Below are 19,599 nucleotides of genomic sequence, written 5' to 3'. Positions count from 1 at the left end.
TTGCATTCATTTGGCTATGAACATGATAGTGTTTCCGATTTTTTTCAGTGGATATACACAGCTCTTGCTAAGGGTTGTTTTTGAAAGCAAAGAGCAACACAGAGTCTACTGGGATTTTACCTGGTATGCTCACTGGAAATATCTTTTGAATCAGAAGGACTCGTGCTTGAACCCTGGCTCAGTGACATGCCAACTGCATGGCTGTGAACAAGTAACTGAACTTCTCTGAGCATCAGTAATAATATTTACCTTGCAGGCTGGTACAGTCTTGACCTCATAATATGGTCATAATCATCGTTCCTGGTATCCCAGAAAGAGAAAAGTAATGAATTCTTTTGGAAGGAGGGAAGTATGGACTTCGCAGTTTGTAATGAGACTGCATATAGTCATTAACACAAATTAATATAGTGTCTACCTTATTTCATTTGTCAGAATAACCAGTAAAGTGCAGGTGATTTTTTTCCTCAAACTTTGTGAAAATTATTAAAGCTAGAAATTCAAGAGACAGGACAATCCTCTGCCCCCAGCTCATACACCCCTCAATTTGGATTCACAAAGGATAAAGAGGAACAGGTATTTCAGTGTGCTCTCTGTGGTCCTCCAAGACACAGTGTCCAACTCGGGGCGTCCCCGATACCAGGGCTGCTGAGACTCAGGGCAGGATCAGCCACACAGAAACCAGTCCATGAAGTCCTGCACTGAGGAGATTCTATCCTTGTCTCATTTTTATTCCTTAATGTCTTGCATCGGCCAGGGTCTACTCCCAGGAGTCGTGAAAAGCAAGCCTCAGACAGGACTGGCATGAGAGGGAGCTGCACAGGGCACATCCCTTCTGTCAGCCAAGTGCATTCATAGAGATGAATGGGCCCAACACCCTCCTCCACCAAACAACCCCCTCTTGCTCCCCATCCATGCACATGCCTTTTTCTGCCTGGAATTCCCTCTCCAGCCCTCTGCCCAGCTCACTGCCCTCTGAGGAGCTTCCACACTCAGTTGGTGGTATGCCATGTGAAGTCTCCTGACTCACTTGCCACAGGAGAAACCAGGGCCCTATGCTGGGTCTCCTTTCTTGAATTTCCCTGCACCCAGGGCTTCCCTCTCCTGCTGGTCATCACAGCGATCCTGCTGCCATGGCTGGTTTTGCGAAGCTCCCTCGTGGTCCAAGAACTCCTACAGATCCAAATGACTGTTGAGTAAGAAGCGTTGATGACTTTCATGTTTTCTGTTTCTTCCTTATAGATGATACCTGATGGAAATCCCCCTCACATACACACCCACCCCTGTGTAAGTGATTGCTCCAAATGTAGTGAGAGAAAAGCATCCCAACCCTACTCATTTCAGCATTAGGTGAAGATCACAGTCCAGGAATGCCCAGAGGCCTCAGCCCCTCTGTACTCCCTGTTTATGTTGCAAGTTTGCGCCATGCCCCACTACAGTGCTCAGGCAGGGCAGCCCTGAGTCCTTCTGCCCTCTGACAGTCTCATGTGTCTGGGTCTGCAGGACTTGTCCTATAAGGACCGACACTGGCATGAGGCCTGTTTCCACTGCTCACGGTGCAAGAGCTCGCTGGTGGACAAGCCCTTCGCTGCCAAGGAGGACCAGCTACTCTGCACAGACTGCTACTCCCACGAGTACTCTTCCAAGTGCCAGGAGTGCAAGAAGACCATCATGCCAGGTCAGGAACAGTCCCTTCTCCCTGGGATACTGCAAAGCAAGCTTCCTTTTCCTTCCCCTCTATCACTGAATCTGGACTCATGTGATTATTTAAGCAAATGCTTTGCGTCCTCTTGGCGCCGGACCCAGGGTGAACAGCTAGGTGTTCATGGAGTAATGAGTGGAGAGGCACCACCGGACCTCTACCATGTGGAGTCTACATTCTAGTCTGATGTATACTCCCTTCTAGATCAACCCAGACTTTACTGCAGCTGGGTTGGGTGCCAAGGACAGTAATAAGGTGACTTGTCTGTTAAAGGGGGAGGATGGGACTATGTCTCTTCTTATATAGGAGGGAAGTAGTTTGTTTTGTTTTGTTTTTTGCAGAAGGGAGGAATGTTTCATTTTTAAAAATAGAGTGAACAAATATACATGAAATTTTAAAAATAAATTCTGGTTAGGCACACAGAAATGAGGGTGAGGAGAGTAACTCCTGTGAGAGGGGCCGAAGATTTGGATCCTGGACAACTGAGAGAAATGTGCAGGCATTGCTGAGGCTGGCTCATCGGCCACATATAATCAGTGGTGTGCTCTGCACAACCAGCCAGTTGTGGCTGGGAAGTAGACTTGCCAGATTTAGCAAATAAGAACATAGCTAATTTTTTAGTATCTGTCCCATTTGGGACCTGTAATCTGGCATCCCTCCAGAGAGCTACATAAAGCCAGGAGAGAACTCTGTCCCTTGAATATCTTCATGACATGTGACCTCCGGAGAGCAGAAGAGGATGGAGCAGTAACTAGACCCCTGGAACGCAGTCAGTGGGCAGCAGACTGGTCTGGGTGCAGATGACCTGCGTGAGGAAGCAGAGGACTTGAGGGAATGCAACTTGGTACTGGGGCCCAACAGCCCCGAGGTCCCCATCAGGAGGGCACTGACGGAACTACTATTGAATCTGGCTTGGAGCACCAAGCCTCAGAGTGCTTGGGAAGTTGTCCATCTTCAAGACTGTTTCTTTGGTGGGTGAGCATCCTTTAGCTCTAGGAAGGTTTATAATTAAGGGCAGACATATTAAGAGAATCTAACCCATACTAATAATGTTATGTGAAATAATCTGGTGAAGTAAGTGTGGAGTTAAAAAAAGTTGGTCTAAAGAGTAAATTAAGCTTGTGATTCTTATTTGTTTATTGATTTATTATTTTTTAGAAAGAGAGGAAGAGAGGGAGAGAGAGAGGGAGAGAGGGATTGATCTTTTCTGTTCTACTTATTGATGCATTCATTGGTATGTGTTCCAACCTGGAACGTGCAGCCATGTGTCTGTGCAGCCTTGGCACAACAGGGCAACTCTTCCGCCAGCTGAGCTGCCTGGCCAGTGCTAGGTTTATGATTGTCAACAGAAAATTTCTTGATTGATAAACTGTTTTGACATTTAAGATATCTTATGCCTCCCCATATTTGTAAGTTTAATTCATTTCATTAATAGTTACTTAAGAACTCGAGGTTCAGTTGGTTAGTTGAGGTACTTTAAAGGGATATCAAATATGTTAAATTTTCAAAAGTAGTTTTAAAGGAGTTTAGTTCACTACATTAATAAACAGAACCAAAGACAAAGGCCCCTTAGAAGTGATTTTTAAAATTCACCATACTCACGAATTCAATAATAGATGTGTCATGTGAACTGAAGTTGATGGTTTTGAGTGTGTTATGTCAATAGATTGAATGCTAATTTTTAAAAACTAAGGTGGTCTGCTGAGTAATCATATTTCATACTGTAGCTGCAGTCACACTATGTGAAGAGAATGAAGGCTGTAGAGATAATTTAGAGTTAGACTCTCAACTCTTCAGTGGAAGACTAATTGCCAAGCTCTGGAGTTCTTGTTTTATTTTTTGTTTGCTTTGTTTTTGGCAATGAAGATACTGAAGAGTTCTGAGCAAGAGACTGAAACACAGGAAGTGTTATTTTAAGAAGATATATTGGATAAGAAATCATAACTTTTTTAAAAAGGCAAGGGCATAATTAGGCCTTCAGTCAGATGGTTTCTATTGCTACTTCATTTCTCTGGTCAATACATCTTAAAAATAACTGTGACATTCTATCACGAGGAACAAAAACCCAGAGCAAGGTCCTCACAGCCCTGCTGGAGCCACTGTGGCAGCTTCCGGTGGTGGAAAGAATGGGTCAGAAGACTTTTACAAAATTATGTTGACACTGTACATGTTGGAACCAAGGGGCCCAAATGCGGTAATGGTAGAAATTTGAACTAAAACCTGTATAAAAGCAGGGTGACTTGCTATCTTGTCCACAGAGAGTTACATATAGAGACACAACAGTCCTAGCACAATAAGAACCAAAGAATTAATTAAAAAGCAACTTAAATCTTTACTAGGTTTTCATGATCAGAGCTCAGGGAAGGTTCCACGAGTGACTCAGAGTGGACGCCTTTAAATCCTTTTTCCATCTCCATCACTGCTCCCACATTCACCCACTCCCCAGATTCCTCTCCTAGCTGGCTGGTCCTGCCTTCTTCATCCCCTCTGTTCACATTCTGGATTTGTTTGTTTGTGTATTTGTTTGTCCTTCCTCAGCAGTGAGTGCTCTGACCTTTTGCTAGTAAACCCTGCAACCTCTCTGCTTCTCCAGTTCCTCCCCTTCATTACCCTACCTCGGGGGCCAGGTCAGGATAGGAGTCTTTTGGGGGCAGGGGAGGGGAGACCCAAAGGATGAAGTGCCAGGCTGTGTGGGTCACCCGGAGCTCCTGGGACTCAGGGGAACTGCACAGGCCAAGCTGGCATCTGCAGAGGTGTCCATGGAGCCCATGGGAACAGCTGGTGTCTTCAAGAAGGGAGTTCATGGTTCATTTGGCAATAGGGCATTGTGCAGGTGTTAAGGAATGTCCCAGCTCAAGCACTTTGAATGAGAACTTTGTTAAATCACACAGCATGAAATTGTAAAAACACTGACAACTTTAAGCTTATTTGACCTTCAAATTCACCTGTGTCAGCTCACCAGCAAAGAAACTAGAACGTTAAATGGCCACCCCAGGCTACAGTTAGTGGCTGAGCCAGGATTAGGATCCCATTGCCCAGTGCTGTCCCTGCTGCTCTGTGGTCTGAGCAGCCTTCTGGACCGGGTCAAGAGAAAGGCCGATCAGGAATTATGAGTATCGGTATTACTAACTCCTTCTACTGTGGTAGCAGTGGTTAATTCTGAAGGTGGGAAAACAGAGGACATGCAAGATAAACCTTTGCAGTGCTGGGCATACACAGCCTCGCTAGCAGGAGTGCAGAGCAGCGGTGCTGGTGTATCTCCAGTGAGACAGCCAGGCGTCCATGCACGCCCAATGGATGCAGGGTTAGGAGGCCTGTGTCCTCCCTGTGATCCTCAGCAGCTGTGTGACTTCAGCCTCTTACAGTTGTTTAGACCTTGGTCTCCTCCCCACCCCAACCCTCAACTCCCCACCTTCAGCCTGAATTTAAAGTGACAGGCTGAGTTACTTTAAATTCAAAGCAGTCTGGCAGATGTGACTTTATGAAGTTTTTCCTTCTGTGCCTCCTTCAAGAGTGCATTTCCTTTAGTGACTTGGCCTCTTCCTCCAGCAAACTCCTCTGACACCTCTCACACTTGTTCATATCTTTGCTGAGTGGTACACAGGCCACAGATTTGAGCCAGTCTGATTTTGTTGTTCCCACTGTCTGGCCTCTCCCTCACCTGTACTCCCAGTCCTCAGAGAAAGGTTAGAAAGTGGCAGAGCTTGGTTTCTAGTCTCCTGTTTTATGGTTCTGGTTCTCAGTCAGTCACTGCCCCTCATTGAGATTCCATTTCCCTTTCTGATGAGGTGGGAGGAGAAGACCCAAATCTCAGAAGTATGTCCACAGTGATTCTTAGAAATTAGTTTACAGTCTCAGTCAACAGGCCATTCAAGACTTTAACACTTAGCACCAATCATGACATAAAAAATAAACGTTTCCTGGGTATTTGAATTTCTTTCTAGAGAAACAGAGAGAGAGAGAGATTTGTAGTGAGGAATTGGCTCACGAAGCTGGGGGGCTGGCATGCCTGAAGCCCACAGGACAGAGGTACGGACTGCAGACTCAGGTCACAGCTGATGTTTCAGCCTTGAATCTGAATGTCTTAGAGCAGCAGACTGGGCACTCGGGCAGGGCTTTTCACTTGCAGTCTTGGGAAGAATTTCTTCTACTTGGGAAAACCTCAGGCTTTGCTCGTAAGGCCCCTGACTGATTAGATGAGGCCCACCCACATTTGGCAAACCATTCACTTTATTCAAAGTTCACTGATTTAAGAGTTAATCACGTCTGTAAAGCACCTTCACAGTAACATTAGACTGGTGCACAATCATACAGCTGGGCATCACAGCCCAGACAAGTTGACATGTAAAATTAACCATCACACCTCCCATTTCTCATGGTGTTTAGCAGGGAGAGAAAAAATTCATGTTCAGATAGTAAATAAAAATCAAACATTATTTGGTCCAAGTCTCTCCTATTGAGGAATAGGGAAGCTGGGGCACAGCCTTCCAGGCTGTGGGCCCTACGGCAGGAAATGATGTGTGGTAATCACAATGGGACCACAGCTGCCGCCAACCAAGCAGGCACAATGCATGGGCCTGCCCCTGCTCACAGAACCCTGTTTGTCCTGCACAGTGTCTCTGCAGCTGTACGGCTCCACCTCATATTATATGCCACAACTGAAGCCAAGCAGCCAAGGACATCATGAGTTCATGGGGGACCAAGGCTCCCTGAGGCAGGGACAGCAGTGGGGGAGGGGGTGCACTTCACTGAAGGGTGCAGGTAGGGAGAGGTGAAGGTGTCCAGTTGTCAGTTTTCTCTATGCTGAGGACATCTCACTCACTATTGTCTGTGGGTTCAGAAGACAAGGTGGCTGAGCATTTGCTTCAGCTCCACAGCCTGGAGATGTTTGCTTTGTATTCAGTGAGTGCACACATCCTGGTGCCCTGTGCCCAGATGCTCTGACCAAGTGAGGACAGTGCTTGGAGTGATGTAGGTGAGGGGAAGGGCTCACCTAAGCAGAGGACATGCGGGCTGCTTTAGATGGGGTAGTCCAAGGCAATAACACTTAGGCTTGGATTTGAGTGAGCAGAAGGTGTTGACTGTGTGAAGACTTAGGACAGAGTCAGCTAAAGACATGGAACCCTGAACAAGAATTAGGCCCTGCCCTCCAGGACTGTGTCCTTGGGGAGTCTGACCGTCAGACCACAGGGATGTCCAGCCATTGCTGCTCTACAGGAGTGGACCAGGGTGCAGGGGATAAAAGGTACAACTTCCCAGAACAATAGCATAGTTTCGAGATCAGGAAGCAAAACATTAAATAACTGGCATTTTAGGTGAAGTCAAGCATAAGTATATCTTAGAATATAGGCTGTGAAATTTTACTAAAATTTTTGCAATTTCCAAGACATTTCATGATTCTGATAGGCTGAAGCAGGGGAGGGCTCAGAACATTCTCTAAGAGTACCCCTTCTCCAGCCTCAGTGATATGCATCTTGCTGTGGTCTGTTAGAAATTTTTAGATGTGACTGTTGGAGAAACCTATCCAAAACCTGCTGTGATGGAGGAACATGCTAAGAGCAAGGGAGTCGGGAAAGGGCTGCTTGGGAATCACACTTCAGCAGTCTTGAAGGATGAACAGGACTTCAATAAAAGGAGAAGTCAAAAGGGATCACTTCTGGACATGGTCTGGACACCAAAGACAGGGTGTGGAAAAAGCCTGGTGTGTGCAAAAACAAAAAAAGAAAAAGGCAAGCACTGTGTCATCATAGCACTTGGCTTCCTTGCTTTGGTTTGATTTTTTTAAAAGTGCTACAACCAAATCAAGATGAATAGCAGTACAGAGAGTATTGGTGTACTTTTGAATTTAGATAGGTAGGACAAGAGGTGTGTTCTAAATTTAAAAAGTCACCTCTGGGCTCACACCTTAACAAAAGTCAGTTCTTGATGTAGTCAGGAAGCCAGGGTTGTGTGACACATCACAGTGCGAGGGTTTACCAGCTCTCATCTACAAAATGCTGAGGCCCTGTTTACAGAGATTTCTTGCAGAAGCACCACAGCCTCTGAGAAGGCTCACACCATTACTAATCTTTCACCAAACTTCTGCTTCATCGCTTGCTTATTTGAATCCAAAAAAAGACATTCCTTCCTTCTGGAGAATTGGTCTGATGTGCAGATTCCTTTTGAAGAAGGAACTTTGCTGCCACCTGCTTGCAATGTTTCACAATACTTTTGTAGGTCTGTGTAAATGGCACCTCTCAGATGTGCACCCATGACTCCCTTTGGACTGGAAGTGCCCAATGGATTCCCAACTAGGGACAAGACAGCTTCCTGAGCACTGGCGTTGATATAGTAAGACTTACTTCAGAAGACACCAAGAGCGCACTTATGTTGTCTTGCTTGGAGTCCTATATTCATTCGCCAACCCCTTGGGCTGCTTGATCAGAGGGAAGCTCATATATTAAGAGAGCAAGTGAAGACTCTCTGGGCTTCCTGGACTTTCTGGAAGTCTATTTCCTTCACCAGATTAGGGCTGTTTTCCTTCATTATTTGTTCAGATAAGTTTTCAATTTCTTGCACTTCCTCTTCTCCTTCTGGTACCCCTATGATTCGGATGTTGGAGTGTTTAAAGTTGTCCCAGAGGTTCCTAAGCCTCTCCTCATTTTTTGAATTCTTACTTCTTCATTCTGTTCTGGTTGGATGTTTGTTTCTTCCTTTTGTTCCAAATTATTGATCTGAGCCTCGGTTTCCTTCCCTTCACTGTTGATTACCTGTATATTTTGCTTTATTTCACTTTGTATAACCTTTGTTTCTTCCTTAATTTTGTGACTGAGCTCAATGAGTTCTGTGAGCATCCTGATTACCAGTGTTTTGAACTCTGCATCTTATAGGTTGTTGATCTCCTCATTGCTTAGTTCTTTTTCTGAAGTTTTGCTCTGTTCTTTCACTTGGGCCACATTTCTTTGTCTCAAAGCCCAGAGAGTCCCAAAGAAGTTGGACCCCAGGAGGAACACACCAAGACACATAATAATTAAGTTGCCCATGATTAAAGATGAGAGAATCTTAAAAACATCAAGAGAAAAGGAGAGAGTTACCTACGAAGGAGTTCCCATAAGACTATTGGCTGATTTCTCAAAAGAAACCTTAAAGGCAAGAAAAGACTGGAAAGAAGTATTCCAAGTCATGAAGGGCAAGAGCCTACATACAAAATTACTCTGTACAGCAAAGCTATCATTTAGAATGGAAGGGCAGATAAAGTGCTTCCCAGATAAGGTAAAGTTAAAGGAGTTCATCGTCACCAAGCCTTTATTATATGAAATGTTAAAGGGACTTATCTAAGAAATAGAAGAATATCAAAAACTATGAACAGTAAAATGACAAGAAATTCACAACTATCAACAACCAAACCTAAAAAACAAAAACTAAACCAACAACTGGAACAGGAACAGAATCACAGAAGTGAAGATCCCATGAAGGGTTATTAGCAGGGAGGTGGACAGGAGATAATGGGAGGAAAGGTATAGAGAATAAGAAGCATAAATGGTAGGCACAAAATAGACAGGGGGAAGTTAAGAATAGTATGGGAAATGGAGAAGCCAAAAAACTTAAATGTACAACCCATGGACATGAAGTAAGTAGGGAGTACAGGGAGGAAGAGGATAAAGGGAAGAAAAAAATTGGGACGACTATAATAGCAAAATCAATGAAATTTATTTTTTAAAATCCAGTGAAGAAGCTATACATGAAGAAAATAACCTCTGCCCCCACCACATGGAGACTGAAGTAAATCGTTCTAGAATTTACATTAAAATCCTTCCATCATTTTTACCTAAAATTAAACCGCTTACTACAATTTTCCTTGTTTCAAGATTCATCACCCATGATTGAATTCCATAGGCTTTGGAGATCCCTGTGTCCCACCCCTCCCTCAAGAATTCCCTGAGTTTTTTATTACTTTATGGCAGGTGGCATTCAAATGTCTGATCTTGGAAGTACATGTAGAAGCTGAGAGAGTGACCCAAAAATGACATAATGATTCCCAGTGCATATTCTAATTATTTGAGTCATGTACATCTCACCAACTTTCCAACCAGCTAAAATACAGCTCTTAGTCTGTGTTTTTGTTTGTTTGTTTGTTGTTGTTGCTTTTTACTTAAAGACTATAGATGCCTGCATTGTGCTGCCTGACCTATCTCAGAGTGCTGCCACCAGATTCCTGCCCTCGGCCTCACACCTTTGTTCCTGACCTTGAATTGAAGTTCTTAGAAAGCAGCATCCTTTTTGTGAGCCCAGGGGTTGGCAAAATGTTTCCATAAAGAACCTGACAAATATTGTGGGCTTCGTAGGCCATGCAGCCCCTGTCACAGCTGCTCAATGCTGCGACTGTGGTGTGGAAGCAGCTGTAGCAGGTGGGAGTAATGGGTGTAGCTATGTTCCAATAAAAGTTCAGTTATCAAATGGGCTGCAGTCTGGGTTCGGCCCTTGGGCTGTGTGTCGGGTGCTGGTGCCTAGCCATTTCTGCTCCCTCACCCATTATGGTTCTTTTCCCCCCAAATCCTTCAATACTTCTGCTTCATACCAAGGGTGCTCACATACATGTCTGTCCTGAACCATGTCTTTCAATAAATATATACACTTTTTCTTGTAAAGTATGGGAAAAACATCAATCAACAAGTATTGAACATTGGCTGTGAATCAGGTTTCAGGGTGAACCAAAAAACATTTTGGTTCTCTATCTTAATCTACTTGAAGAAATTATTTAAGCATATCAGATGATAATAGTTACTTAATAGTTACTCAAAAGGAAACATGTGATAAGAGTGGAAAATCAGTAAAGGGGAGATTCAAGTGGTGTGTGTGGATGTTAATGGCAGCACCGATACAGCACGTGAAAGCACTGAGGTCCATCACAGCTGGGTTTGCACCACAGCTGCATGAAGTGAGTGATGGAGAGGCTCCTCGCTGAATTGGGCTGGAGACACTAGATTCCTTCACACCCAACAGTTTCCATCCCACTGAGAAGAAGAGGGGTGTTTGTTAACAGGTCCCTCTGCTCCAAATTTCACGTTCTGCAAGGTTTAGTCTGAGCTATGCCAGATTGCTCTTTATATTTTGCAATGCTGAGAGAGAAACAGATATTCTTTTTCATGTTATGTGCATACAAATATGTTGAGTATGTACAGATGTTGTTCTAGCAGGGGTGTCAAACTCATTTTCACCGGGGGCAACATCAGCCTCACAGTTGCCTTCGAAGGACTGAATGTAATTTTAGGACTGTATAAGTGTAAGTACTCCTTAACAGTTAAGCAAGAGCTCCGTGCTGCTGCCCAGTAGTAACAAGGTTCCAGGCCAGATAAAATAAGGTAGAGGGCCAGATTTTGCCCATGGGCCTTGTATATGCCGTGTGTGTGTGTGTGTGTGTGTGTGTGTGTGTGTGTGTGTGTGTAGCACTGGACCAAGTCCCTGCTATCTACAACACAGAAATTATTCCCATTTAGAGGGTAGCCTTTGAAAGTGAAGTGACTCGCTGTGGTCACAAAGTTGGATGGTGGCAGGTTCCAGTGCAGACTGCTACACCCCTAGGCAGTCATTTTCACAGCCACTCTGTTTTTCCCAACTCTCACCACAGGGACCCGCAAGATGGAGTACAAGAGCAGCAGCTGGCATGAGACCTGCTTCATCTGCCATCGCTGTCAGCAGCCAATTGGAACCAAGAGCTTTATCCCCAAGGATGAGCAGAATTTCTGTGTGCCCTGCTATGAGAAACAGTATGCCTTGCAATGTGTTCAGTGCAAAAAGGTACCTAATTCTCCCCTGGACCTTGCACAATTGAGTCAGCTTAGCTCTGTGGCCCCTGTCAGCTTGCCCCTTCCGAAAGAGATGACAGCTGTGATGCCTGAACAGCATGAAAGTTATGCCTCTTTCGCTCCATGTTCCACAGCTCTAATGTACTTCTGTACATTTTGCCATTGGACCCGTGTTCTAGTCTTTTCAGACATGAGCACTATTGTGATCTGAGATAAAAAAGTCCTTTACTCCTTCCTTCTTCTGGAACATTTCCAAACATTTGCTCACTTATGAGTTGATATTAAAGAAAAAGAGAACTTACTATGCCAAAGCTGCCTTTGTTATACTGCTCTCCTTGAAGACACTAGAAGCCAGTTGCTAAACTTAGTGAGAAGGGCGGGAGAATGATGTGGGTGGGGCACATCATTAATTACACTTACCGAGCCAGTCCTGTGCTGTCACGGCTCTGTTAGGTTAGAGGAAGCAAAGGAACCCTGCCCCTGTAGAAAGCCATCTCCAGCTGACCCTGTCATACCAAAATCTGTGCCTTTCAGGCTCTAGCTGAGTTTGCCACAGTGTGTCCTCTTACACACATAGGTCAGAGCACTCCTGAGCTGTTCACTCCCATGGCTAACAGTGCCAGTTGTAGAACTTTGTGCAACTTGTTTGGCTCCTGCCCCTTCTATTGCCTGTGCGTTTTTCCTGTCTCTCCAGCTGGGGCCCTGCTTCGCCTTCAGACTGTGGACGGGCAGCCCTACTGCAAGGCTTTGTCCTGGGCCCTGTCCTATACTGTCCCCTGTCTTGGGTGAGCCTTGGCTAGAATGCCCCACCTGTCTGCACCTTTTCAAAGGGAAGAGTGTTGCTAATTTTCTTCAGGCTTTCATTTCCTTCTCTCATTTCCATTTTTAAAAGGATTTTTTAAGACTTTATTTATTTCTAGAGAGGGAAGAGAAGGAGAGAAACTGATGTGTGAGAGAAACATCAATCAGTTGCCCCTCACACCCATGCCCCAACCCAGGACAGGTCCAAAAACCCAGGGATGTGCCCTGACTGGAAATCAAACTGGAGACCTTACAGTTTGTAAGATGATGCTCAACCAACTGGGCCTCACTGGTCAGGACACTCATTTCCATTTTTCTTTACTACTATTTTGAATTCCATTTCTCCCTATTCTTCTGTCATGATCATGCTATTTATATAGTAGTTATTCCTTACACCTTAGATGGAATCTCATTCCTGTGTTTATATTAGGAATCCTGTTGTCTGTTCAATCCTTTTTGGTTTTGTTTTTCTTATTAGACCCAAGGAAAGTTCATTTTAGTTGCTCTCCTTTCTCTGTGTTTTTCCCCACCTTACTGTGCTATTTAGTTAGGGAAATAAAGGCACATCTTCTGGGCTGCATGCCTGTGTGTGCATGTGATACTCAGTACACACACCAGCATTCATGCCAGAAGCAGCCATTCCTCCCACCATCTGATGGTGGAGAAGAAGGACAGAGTCTGAGTGGATATGCACTTTAATGTCGAACATTCAAGTACTGTCGACAAGTATGCTTTGGAAAAGAACAGTTGTAACAGAGTGTACATCAGGAAGACCTGAAGTAATCTGAGGAGTGAGGGGCCAGGGTTGTGTTTAGGGAATATTCTCTAAGAAAGCACCACCTATGCCAAGACATCTGAGTTAGCTGAGTGATGGGGGCGGGGGGTAGGCGAGGGGACATGGAATCTGGATGGAGTGAGGGCAAGGGAGTGTATTGTAGATGAAGGAAACATCTTACAAATAAATGCCTTCTGTAGCCATGTAGATACCTTGCCACCCAACATATTTTGTATAAATTCTGTTCCTTAGGGGAATACTGACAGGATAATTTTTAATGGTTTATAGTTTAATAAAAAGAGTACAGGATAGAAGGAAGTCCAGAACTCCAGTTCTTCCTTTGTCATTAATTTCTCTGGGTCTCAATGCACTCATCTGCAAAACAGCAGGAATATCTGTCTTTATGTAAGGATTAGAGGAGGCACCAGATGATACCACAGTGTTGAAAAAATGCACTGCCCAAAAGTGCTGATATGAGTGTCTCCACCCCATCTCCCATCGCCATTGCTCTGTCAAGCTGAGACCCACTGGCCTCCTGGCATACTGTACTCAGTTCTATCTTCATCTGTTTTCCAATGAGTGCAACATTGGAAAAATGCAACAATATAAGAAGGAAAATAGAGCAAATTGAGATATCAATGACCAGTTTTGGTATATCAGGCTTCTGGCAAAAGTTCTAGACTGTAGGACAGAATGAGAAGGCAGGCTGTGGGCTTACTTTTTCCCAACCTTCCAAGATGCCTGTCCTTCCCTACAGCATCAGCAGGCCCAATCCCACAGTGTCTTTTAACCTTGTCCACAACTAATGAATAGACCAAGTTGCACAGGGATCTTTACAGACGATGAGGCCACAGGCCCAGGGCTGTCAGAGGCAGGGTTAGGATTAAAATCTGTCTCCTTGATGCAGGCTGTGTGGTCTTTACCCTCATGGCATCGCCTCCTCCCCAGTGAGAAACCAATGCTTCCCATGACACTGCACCTTTGAGTCCTAGCATCTCTCTGAGGGGCCGAGGGTAATGTCCTAGTCCCTGTATTGCAAGCAGGAACGCCAGGGTCTGCAGCAGTGGAAGGGGCAATAGAGGGGTGATAAGGAAGTCTGTGAAGCAGTTTCTCAGTGACTTTTAACCAGAGCTGGCTGTTTTCTGGATGAGGATCTTGCATCACTGATGGCAATAGTGGAGGCTAAGGAAGAATGCTAAGAACAGAGGCCACTCTGCCTTGAGAAACTGACCTTTGCTTTGCTCTCTTGCCTCCTCCAGCCCATCACCACTGGAGGGGTCACCTACCGGGAGCAGCCCTGGCACAAGGAGTGCTTTGTGTGCACAGCCTGCAGGAAGCCACTGTCTGGGCAGCGTTTCACATCCCGGGATGAGTTTGCCTACTGCCTGAACTGCTTCTGCGACCTTTATGCCAAGAAGTGTGCTGGGTGCACCAACCCCATCAGCGGTGAGTGTCTCCGGGAGTCCCCACTTGGGTTCATAACCCTCAGCTCTCCATCACGTAGCCATTTGAAGGTTGCGCAAGGTGTAAGACTCTAGCATGTGAAGTTGCTTACACAGGCACACCTTGGAGATACTCTAGGTTCAGTTCCCGACACCCTGTAATAAAGTGAGATGTATTCTTTGCTGGTGGAGGGTCTTGCCTCAAATTTGTAAAAGTCCAACATCTGTGAAGTGCAATAAAGCGAATTACAATAAAATGAGGTCTGCCTATGTACCTAGATTCTCTAGGTCTCAAAGGTTCTGAGCTGACTTTTTTCTTCCTGCTTTCTTCCCCTTGTTACACTGGACAATTCAATAGATAATGGCTTCCCCTCCAACTCACCTGATCACTGAAAACCATATGAATGACCCATTCTCGAGAGGTTTATTATTCTGCTTTTGGTTGTATTATCTCTAAAACTGCAATCTGTGAGTATATGACAACCATATAAGCACAATGAAACTGGAATTTTCAGGGTTAGCAGCTGTACTGGGTTCCTGAAGGTGCTCCAAGCATCTTGGAGAGACTTTTCTACCACAAGGCCATGGCTGTCTGAGGGCAGAGGGCAACATTCTAGGTAGTTCTTTGTATCCCCCAAAGGGCTGGGCAAAGTGAGATCCCCAAATAGGGTTAGCTGGCAGACTGGGCATTGGACTAAACTATGAAGTATGCTGAGAAATTCAGTATGGGGAACAGATGGCTGGTCAGACTACAGTCTTCTACATGTGCCCTACGTATTGCCACACAAACCAGTGATGAGGCTGGGAGGGAAGAGTGGGAGATTTTGCAATGGTGCTGGAGAAGTTCCATGAGGTGGGGTTCCCAGCTCCGTGACATTCAGTTGATCCCTGCCCAGAGCAGGTGGCAGATACATGCAATATAAACACAGGGCCTGGCTGAGTAGTGTTCTTGTGTGGATTCACATTTCATACTCTCTCTGTACTTGTTTGATTTTCTGTTCCCTTACTTAGGTCTAGAACTGAGTTCACCAAACACAGCTAACTCACCTGATATAGAAAAATCCCAGGTCACTAGAATAATTCTCATCTCATATGTATTCCAGAGCTCATATACCCATTGAAATGATAAAGAAGAGAAGCACAGCATTTATTCTATATTAAGACACACAATTACAGTAATTCATACACCAGATTCCCCTTGGCAGCATTTGGAGAGAAAAACGAAGTCTATTACTCTAATGTATTAATCTTTAATACTGTTTTGCAAGAACTTCTGTAGAAGTAAATGTTATGAAATTAGGGTTTATAAAGCAATATAATCTACATCAAAGCATTTTTAAATGTAAAATATCAGGTATGTGTGTTAATTGTGGTTATTACGATTGTAGCACTGGAAAAAAAAGCACTAGAAAAATGGAATGAAATCTTTACCCCAAAAGAGGAGAGTTAACCGTCTGAAATAGAGGCTAATGCTCAAGGTCCTACCGAGGAATTTTGAAATTGCAGCTAAAATGTACTTTCAGCTAGATTCCCAAATGTGTGAGATTCAGTCTAGATTAAATTTCTAATAGATCCTTACTTAGTACTTTTTAAAAATTTAAGTGATTGTAAATAAATAAGAATTGATGTTTTCCAATTTTTTCTGTGCAGTGATGCTTAATTCAGTCAATCCTCACCATTCAGAGTTCGTATTTGAAAATTTACCTACTCACCAACATGTATTTGTGACTCCAATATCAAAACCTATGACGCTTTCATGTTCATTTGCAGACATGCACAGGTAATGGTGAAAATTTGCGTCATCTGATGAGAACATTTCCCAGTCAAGGTGCAACAAGGCAACACTCTTACCTTCTTGTTTCAACTCATGTTGGAAACAAGGGTCCTTTTTATGGTCTGTTTAGTGCCATGTTTTTTCCATTTTTTTGTGCTTTTTGTTGACATTTTCATTGCTTAAAATGGCCCCAAAGGATAGTGCTGTCTGTTCCTGAGCCCAGGAAGGCTGTGAGGTGCTGCCTTGCGTGTTAAATGAGCTTCCTTCAGGCTTGAGTTACAGTGCTGGTGACTGTAAGTTCAATGTTAATGAGTCAACAATATATGTTAAATACAGGTCTTTACACAGAAATAGACATAAAGAGAGGCCAAGTACTGAAGATGGAAATGTTGTGACCGGAGGCTCTTACGAACCTCACCCTGTATTTCTCATAGGCGCAGGAGTTCAATATATGCTAAGCCGTTGTTCAGTGACTTTATAGAACAGACCTATCTCAAATAGTGAGAATTTACTGTACATACATCTTGCCCTTAGCAGGACTCGTTCCCCTGGGCCTGTCTTTGGATCTCATATCTATCACTTGCCTCCTTTGCTGTCACTTCAAAAAAATAGTGGGCCTTCTAAAAGGAGGCTTGCAACCTGGGACAGCTGCCCGCACAGCTCCCATCACTAACATCCTTCCCATCATCTCCCTCCCAATGCTCCTCCTTGTCCCAGATCTACAGTGGAGCAGGACTTATCAGAGAAAGGAGAAACATGGAATGGTAGAAAGACTGGGGGACTTCCTAGCTGCTTTTGGGCTTTCCAGTTAACTCAGAGTGATGGAAAGAAAAACAAGTACAGGCATACTTTGGGCATATTGCAGGTTCAGTCTAGACCACCACAATAAAGTGAGTATTGCAATAAAGTAACCTGTAATCTTTTTGCTGGTGAAGGGTCTAGCCTTCAATTTACAAAAAACACATCTGTGAAGCACAGTCAAGTGCAATAAAGCAAGATATGGGTTGTGTATCTTCTAGCTGTTCTGCAATCCCTGCCCCTAAGTTAAAGTGTTGCATAAACCCACTGGTTTTCAAATTTGGCTGCACATTCAAAACACCTGGGGAGCTTTAAAAATTAGTGCTGACTGGGTCATGACTTAATTAGCCATAATCTGGAACTTTGAAGGTTTTATTTATTTATTTAGAGAGAGGGGAAGGGAGGGAGAAAGAGAGGGAGGGAAACATCAATCGGATGCCTCTTGCATGTCCCCCAACCAGGGACCGGCCCACAACCCAGGCATGTGCCTGGTGGGGAATCAAACCAGTGACCTTTCACTCTGTGGGATGATGTTCAACCAAGTGAGCCACACCAGCCAGGAAGATCTAGAAGCTTTAAAAGCTTCAAATATGCAGAAAAGTTTGAGACCCTCTGGCCCAAATCACTAGTTTTGTTCTTCCTCAGGGCTAGGGCATGGGCTCTGATCTGTAGGCCTTTCATAGCCCTTGCAAGTCTAGGGTTAGAGGCAGTCAATATTGTCACTCGTCTTTTAATGCTATATTTAGGAAAAGAGTTGAGAAGCATTGCTAGTGTAGCAGAGATGGTGTGGTATTACCATGAGCACAAAAACTTGCATTCAAGTCCCAACCCTGTCACTATCTAGCTGAGGGAGGATAAGCTCTAAGGCCTCAGGTCTCCCCCATGTAAAAAGATTGAATGCCTAATGTCAGTCTCGCCAAACTAACTGTTTGATGAATTACAGACTTCTCTCATACTAGTCTGAGACCTCAAACTATTACAAATGGAGTAGTCAAGTCAGTGTGGTTATTTTGTTTTTAAAATGGTAGATTGAACCATTACTTCTGGAAAGAATTCTTTGTAATTGGAATTCATGATCAAGATTTCATCAAAATCTATCCCACCTCTAAGATAATCTTGAATTTGACTTCACTTGATTTCAGAGGGCTCAGTGGCAGTATGAACCACAACTATATTGTAATAAGTGGCCAATGTACCTTAAACATTTTGAGTAGTAGCAGCTATGAAATGAGTTAAGCACCCAAACTGAAATGCATCCCTAATTTTTTTAACGTTTAAGATAGTTGTCTCTGCAGCCCACACATCTTCATAAGCTGCTCTCGCCTCTTAACAGCTCCATCTTCTACCAGTCTCACTAGACCTCTGACTCTTACCCAGCTCCAGCCACCTTACTTCACGCTTCTGTAGCTAGCCTCATGATGGCCCCTCTGCAATAAAGTCCATCCGCTGCTCCCACACCCACACATTTCTTTTGTGAGGTCTTTCCTGGACATTACAGGAAATATTGCATTTTCCTCTTCAACCTCCCTTTTAACACTTCATTAAATCACAAAACAGTGCCAACAAGAGGCATGCGGTAAAGGAATGGGAGAAATCAGCTCGCTGTCTCAGTGAGTTTCATTCTGGTAGGAAAAAGAAACACATGCAATGGGCTCTTTATAATTATAGTATTATCATATAGTTCGGGAGCCAGTTTATAGATCTGCTTCTTCTGATATTTCTGAGCTCCTCAAGGCTGTGTATAGTGTCTGATTTTTACATGGATCCCAGCACCCAGAAATCCAAATTTGAAATGGATCAAACCAGTATTCCTTTTTTAGTCCCAGTGCTGAGTGTAACTAGCAATGCTCCCCCTTTCCCTCTTCATTTGGTGTTATTTTGTCTCTGTTAATAGGACTTGGCGGCACAAAGTACATCTCCTTTGAGGAACGGCAGTGGCATAATGACTGCTTTAACTGCAAGAAGTGTTCCCTCTCACTGGTGGGCCGAGGCTTCCTCACGGAAAGGGATGACATCCTGTGCCCCGACTGCGGGAAAGACATCTGAGGTCAACACAAATTACTGCTTGCAACACACACAGATTTATATATTTTCTTTCTCAACCAGGCAACATTGTGTTCTGGTTCCCACCAGCCACACCAAGACTTTCCTCTTGTGCTTCTCAATGATACTCACGTTTGTTAAAATCCTTTATATTAGTAGTTCATTCCTGGGGAAGGAGAAAACCCTTATGGAAACATTAGGTGGAAAAATGGTTTTGAATTTTTATAATCAAGCAAAATCCAAGTACAAAATCCTCTTGAATATCTTTATATAAATGTATCTTTTTTCACTGTGCATTTAATTTTTAAGTGCATTAACATGTCACAAACTTGAAAGTTTTCCAAACTACATAAGGTAATGAAAAACTGATATTTATGACCATGTAACATCCTGTTGTGTAATGCCTGCAGCAAGATTATATGGCTAATAATAAAGTTATCCAGGCACAGCGTGTGAAGTAATGATTAAACATTAAGGTGCTA

The 19,599-nt window shown here is 44.0% G+C and overlaps 1 protein-coding gene across 2 annotated transcripts in view; it reads left to right on the top strand.

Annotated features, from left to right (window-relative positions):
* FHL2 (four and a half LIM domains 2) overlaps nt 1-19,563 on the top strand; it is a 67,695-nt gene extending 48,132 nt beyond the window's left edge. For both annotated transcript variants that reach the window (XM_045827809.1, XM_045827810.1), the window contains exons 3-6: nt 1,501-1,675; nt 11,307-11,476; nt 14,320-14,506; nt 18,969-19,563. In XM_045827809.1, coding sequence (XP_045683765.1) covers nt 1,501-1,675; nt 11,307-11,476; nt 14,320-14,506; nt 18,969-19,120 — 684 coding nt within the window. In that variant the 3' untranslated portion in view covers nt 19,121-19,563. The remainder of the gene's footprint in view (nt 1-1,500; nt 1,676-11,306; nt 11,477-14,319; nt 14,507-18,968) is intronic.
* The last annotated feature ends 36 nt before the right edge of the window (nt 19,564-19,599 follow it).

The sequence above is a fragment of the Phyllostomus hastatus genome, unplaced genomic scaffold (genome assembly GCF_019186645.2).
Source record: "Phyllostomus hastatus isolate PE091 unplaced genomic scaffold, TTU_PhHast_1.1 phas_scaffold_78, whole genome shotgun sequence".
Taxonomy (NCBI): domain Eukaryota; kingdom Metazoa; phylum Chordata; class Mammalia; order Chiroptera; family Phyllostomidae; genus Phyllostomus; species Phyllostomus hastatus.
The sequence above is the reverse complement of the archived record's forward strand: the minus strand, read 5'-3'. Positions and strand labels throughout refer to the sequence as shown.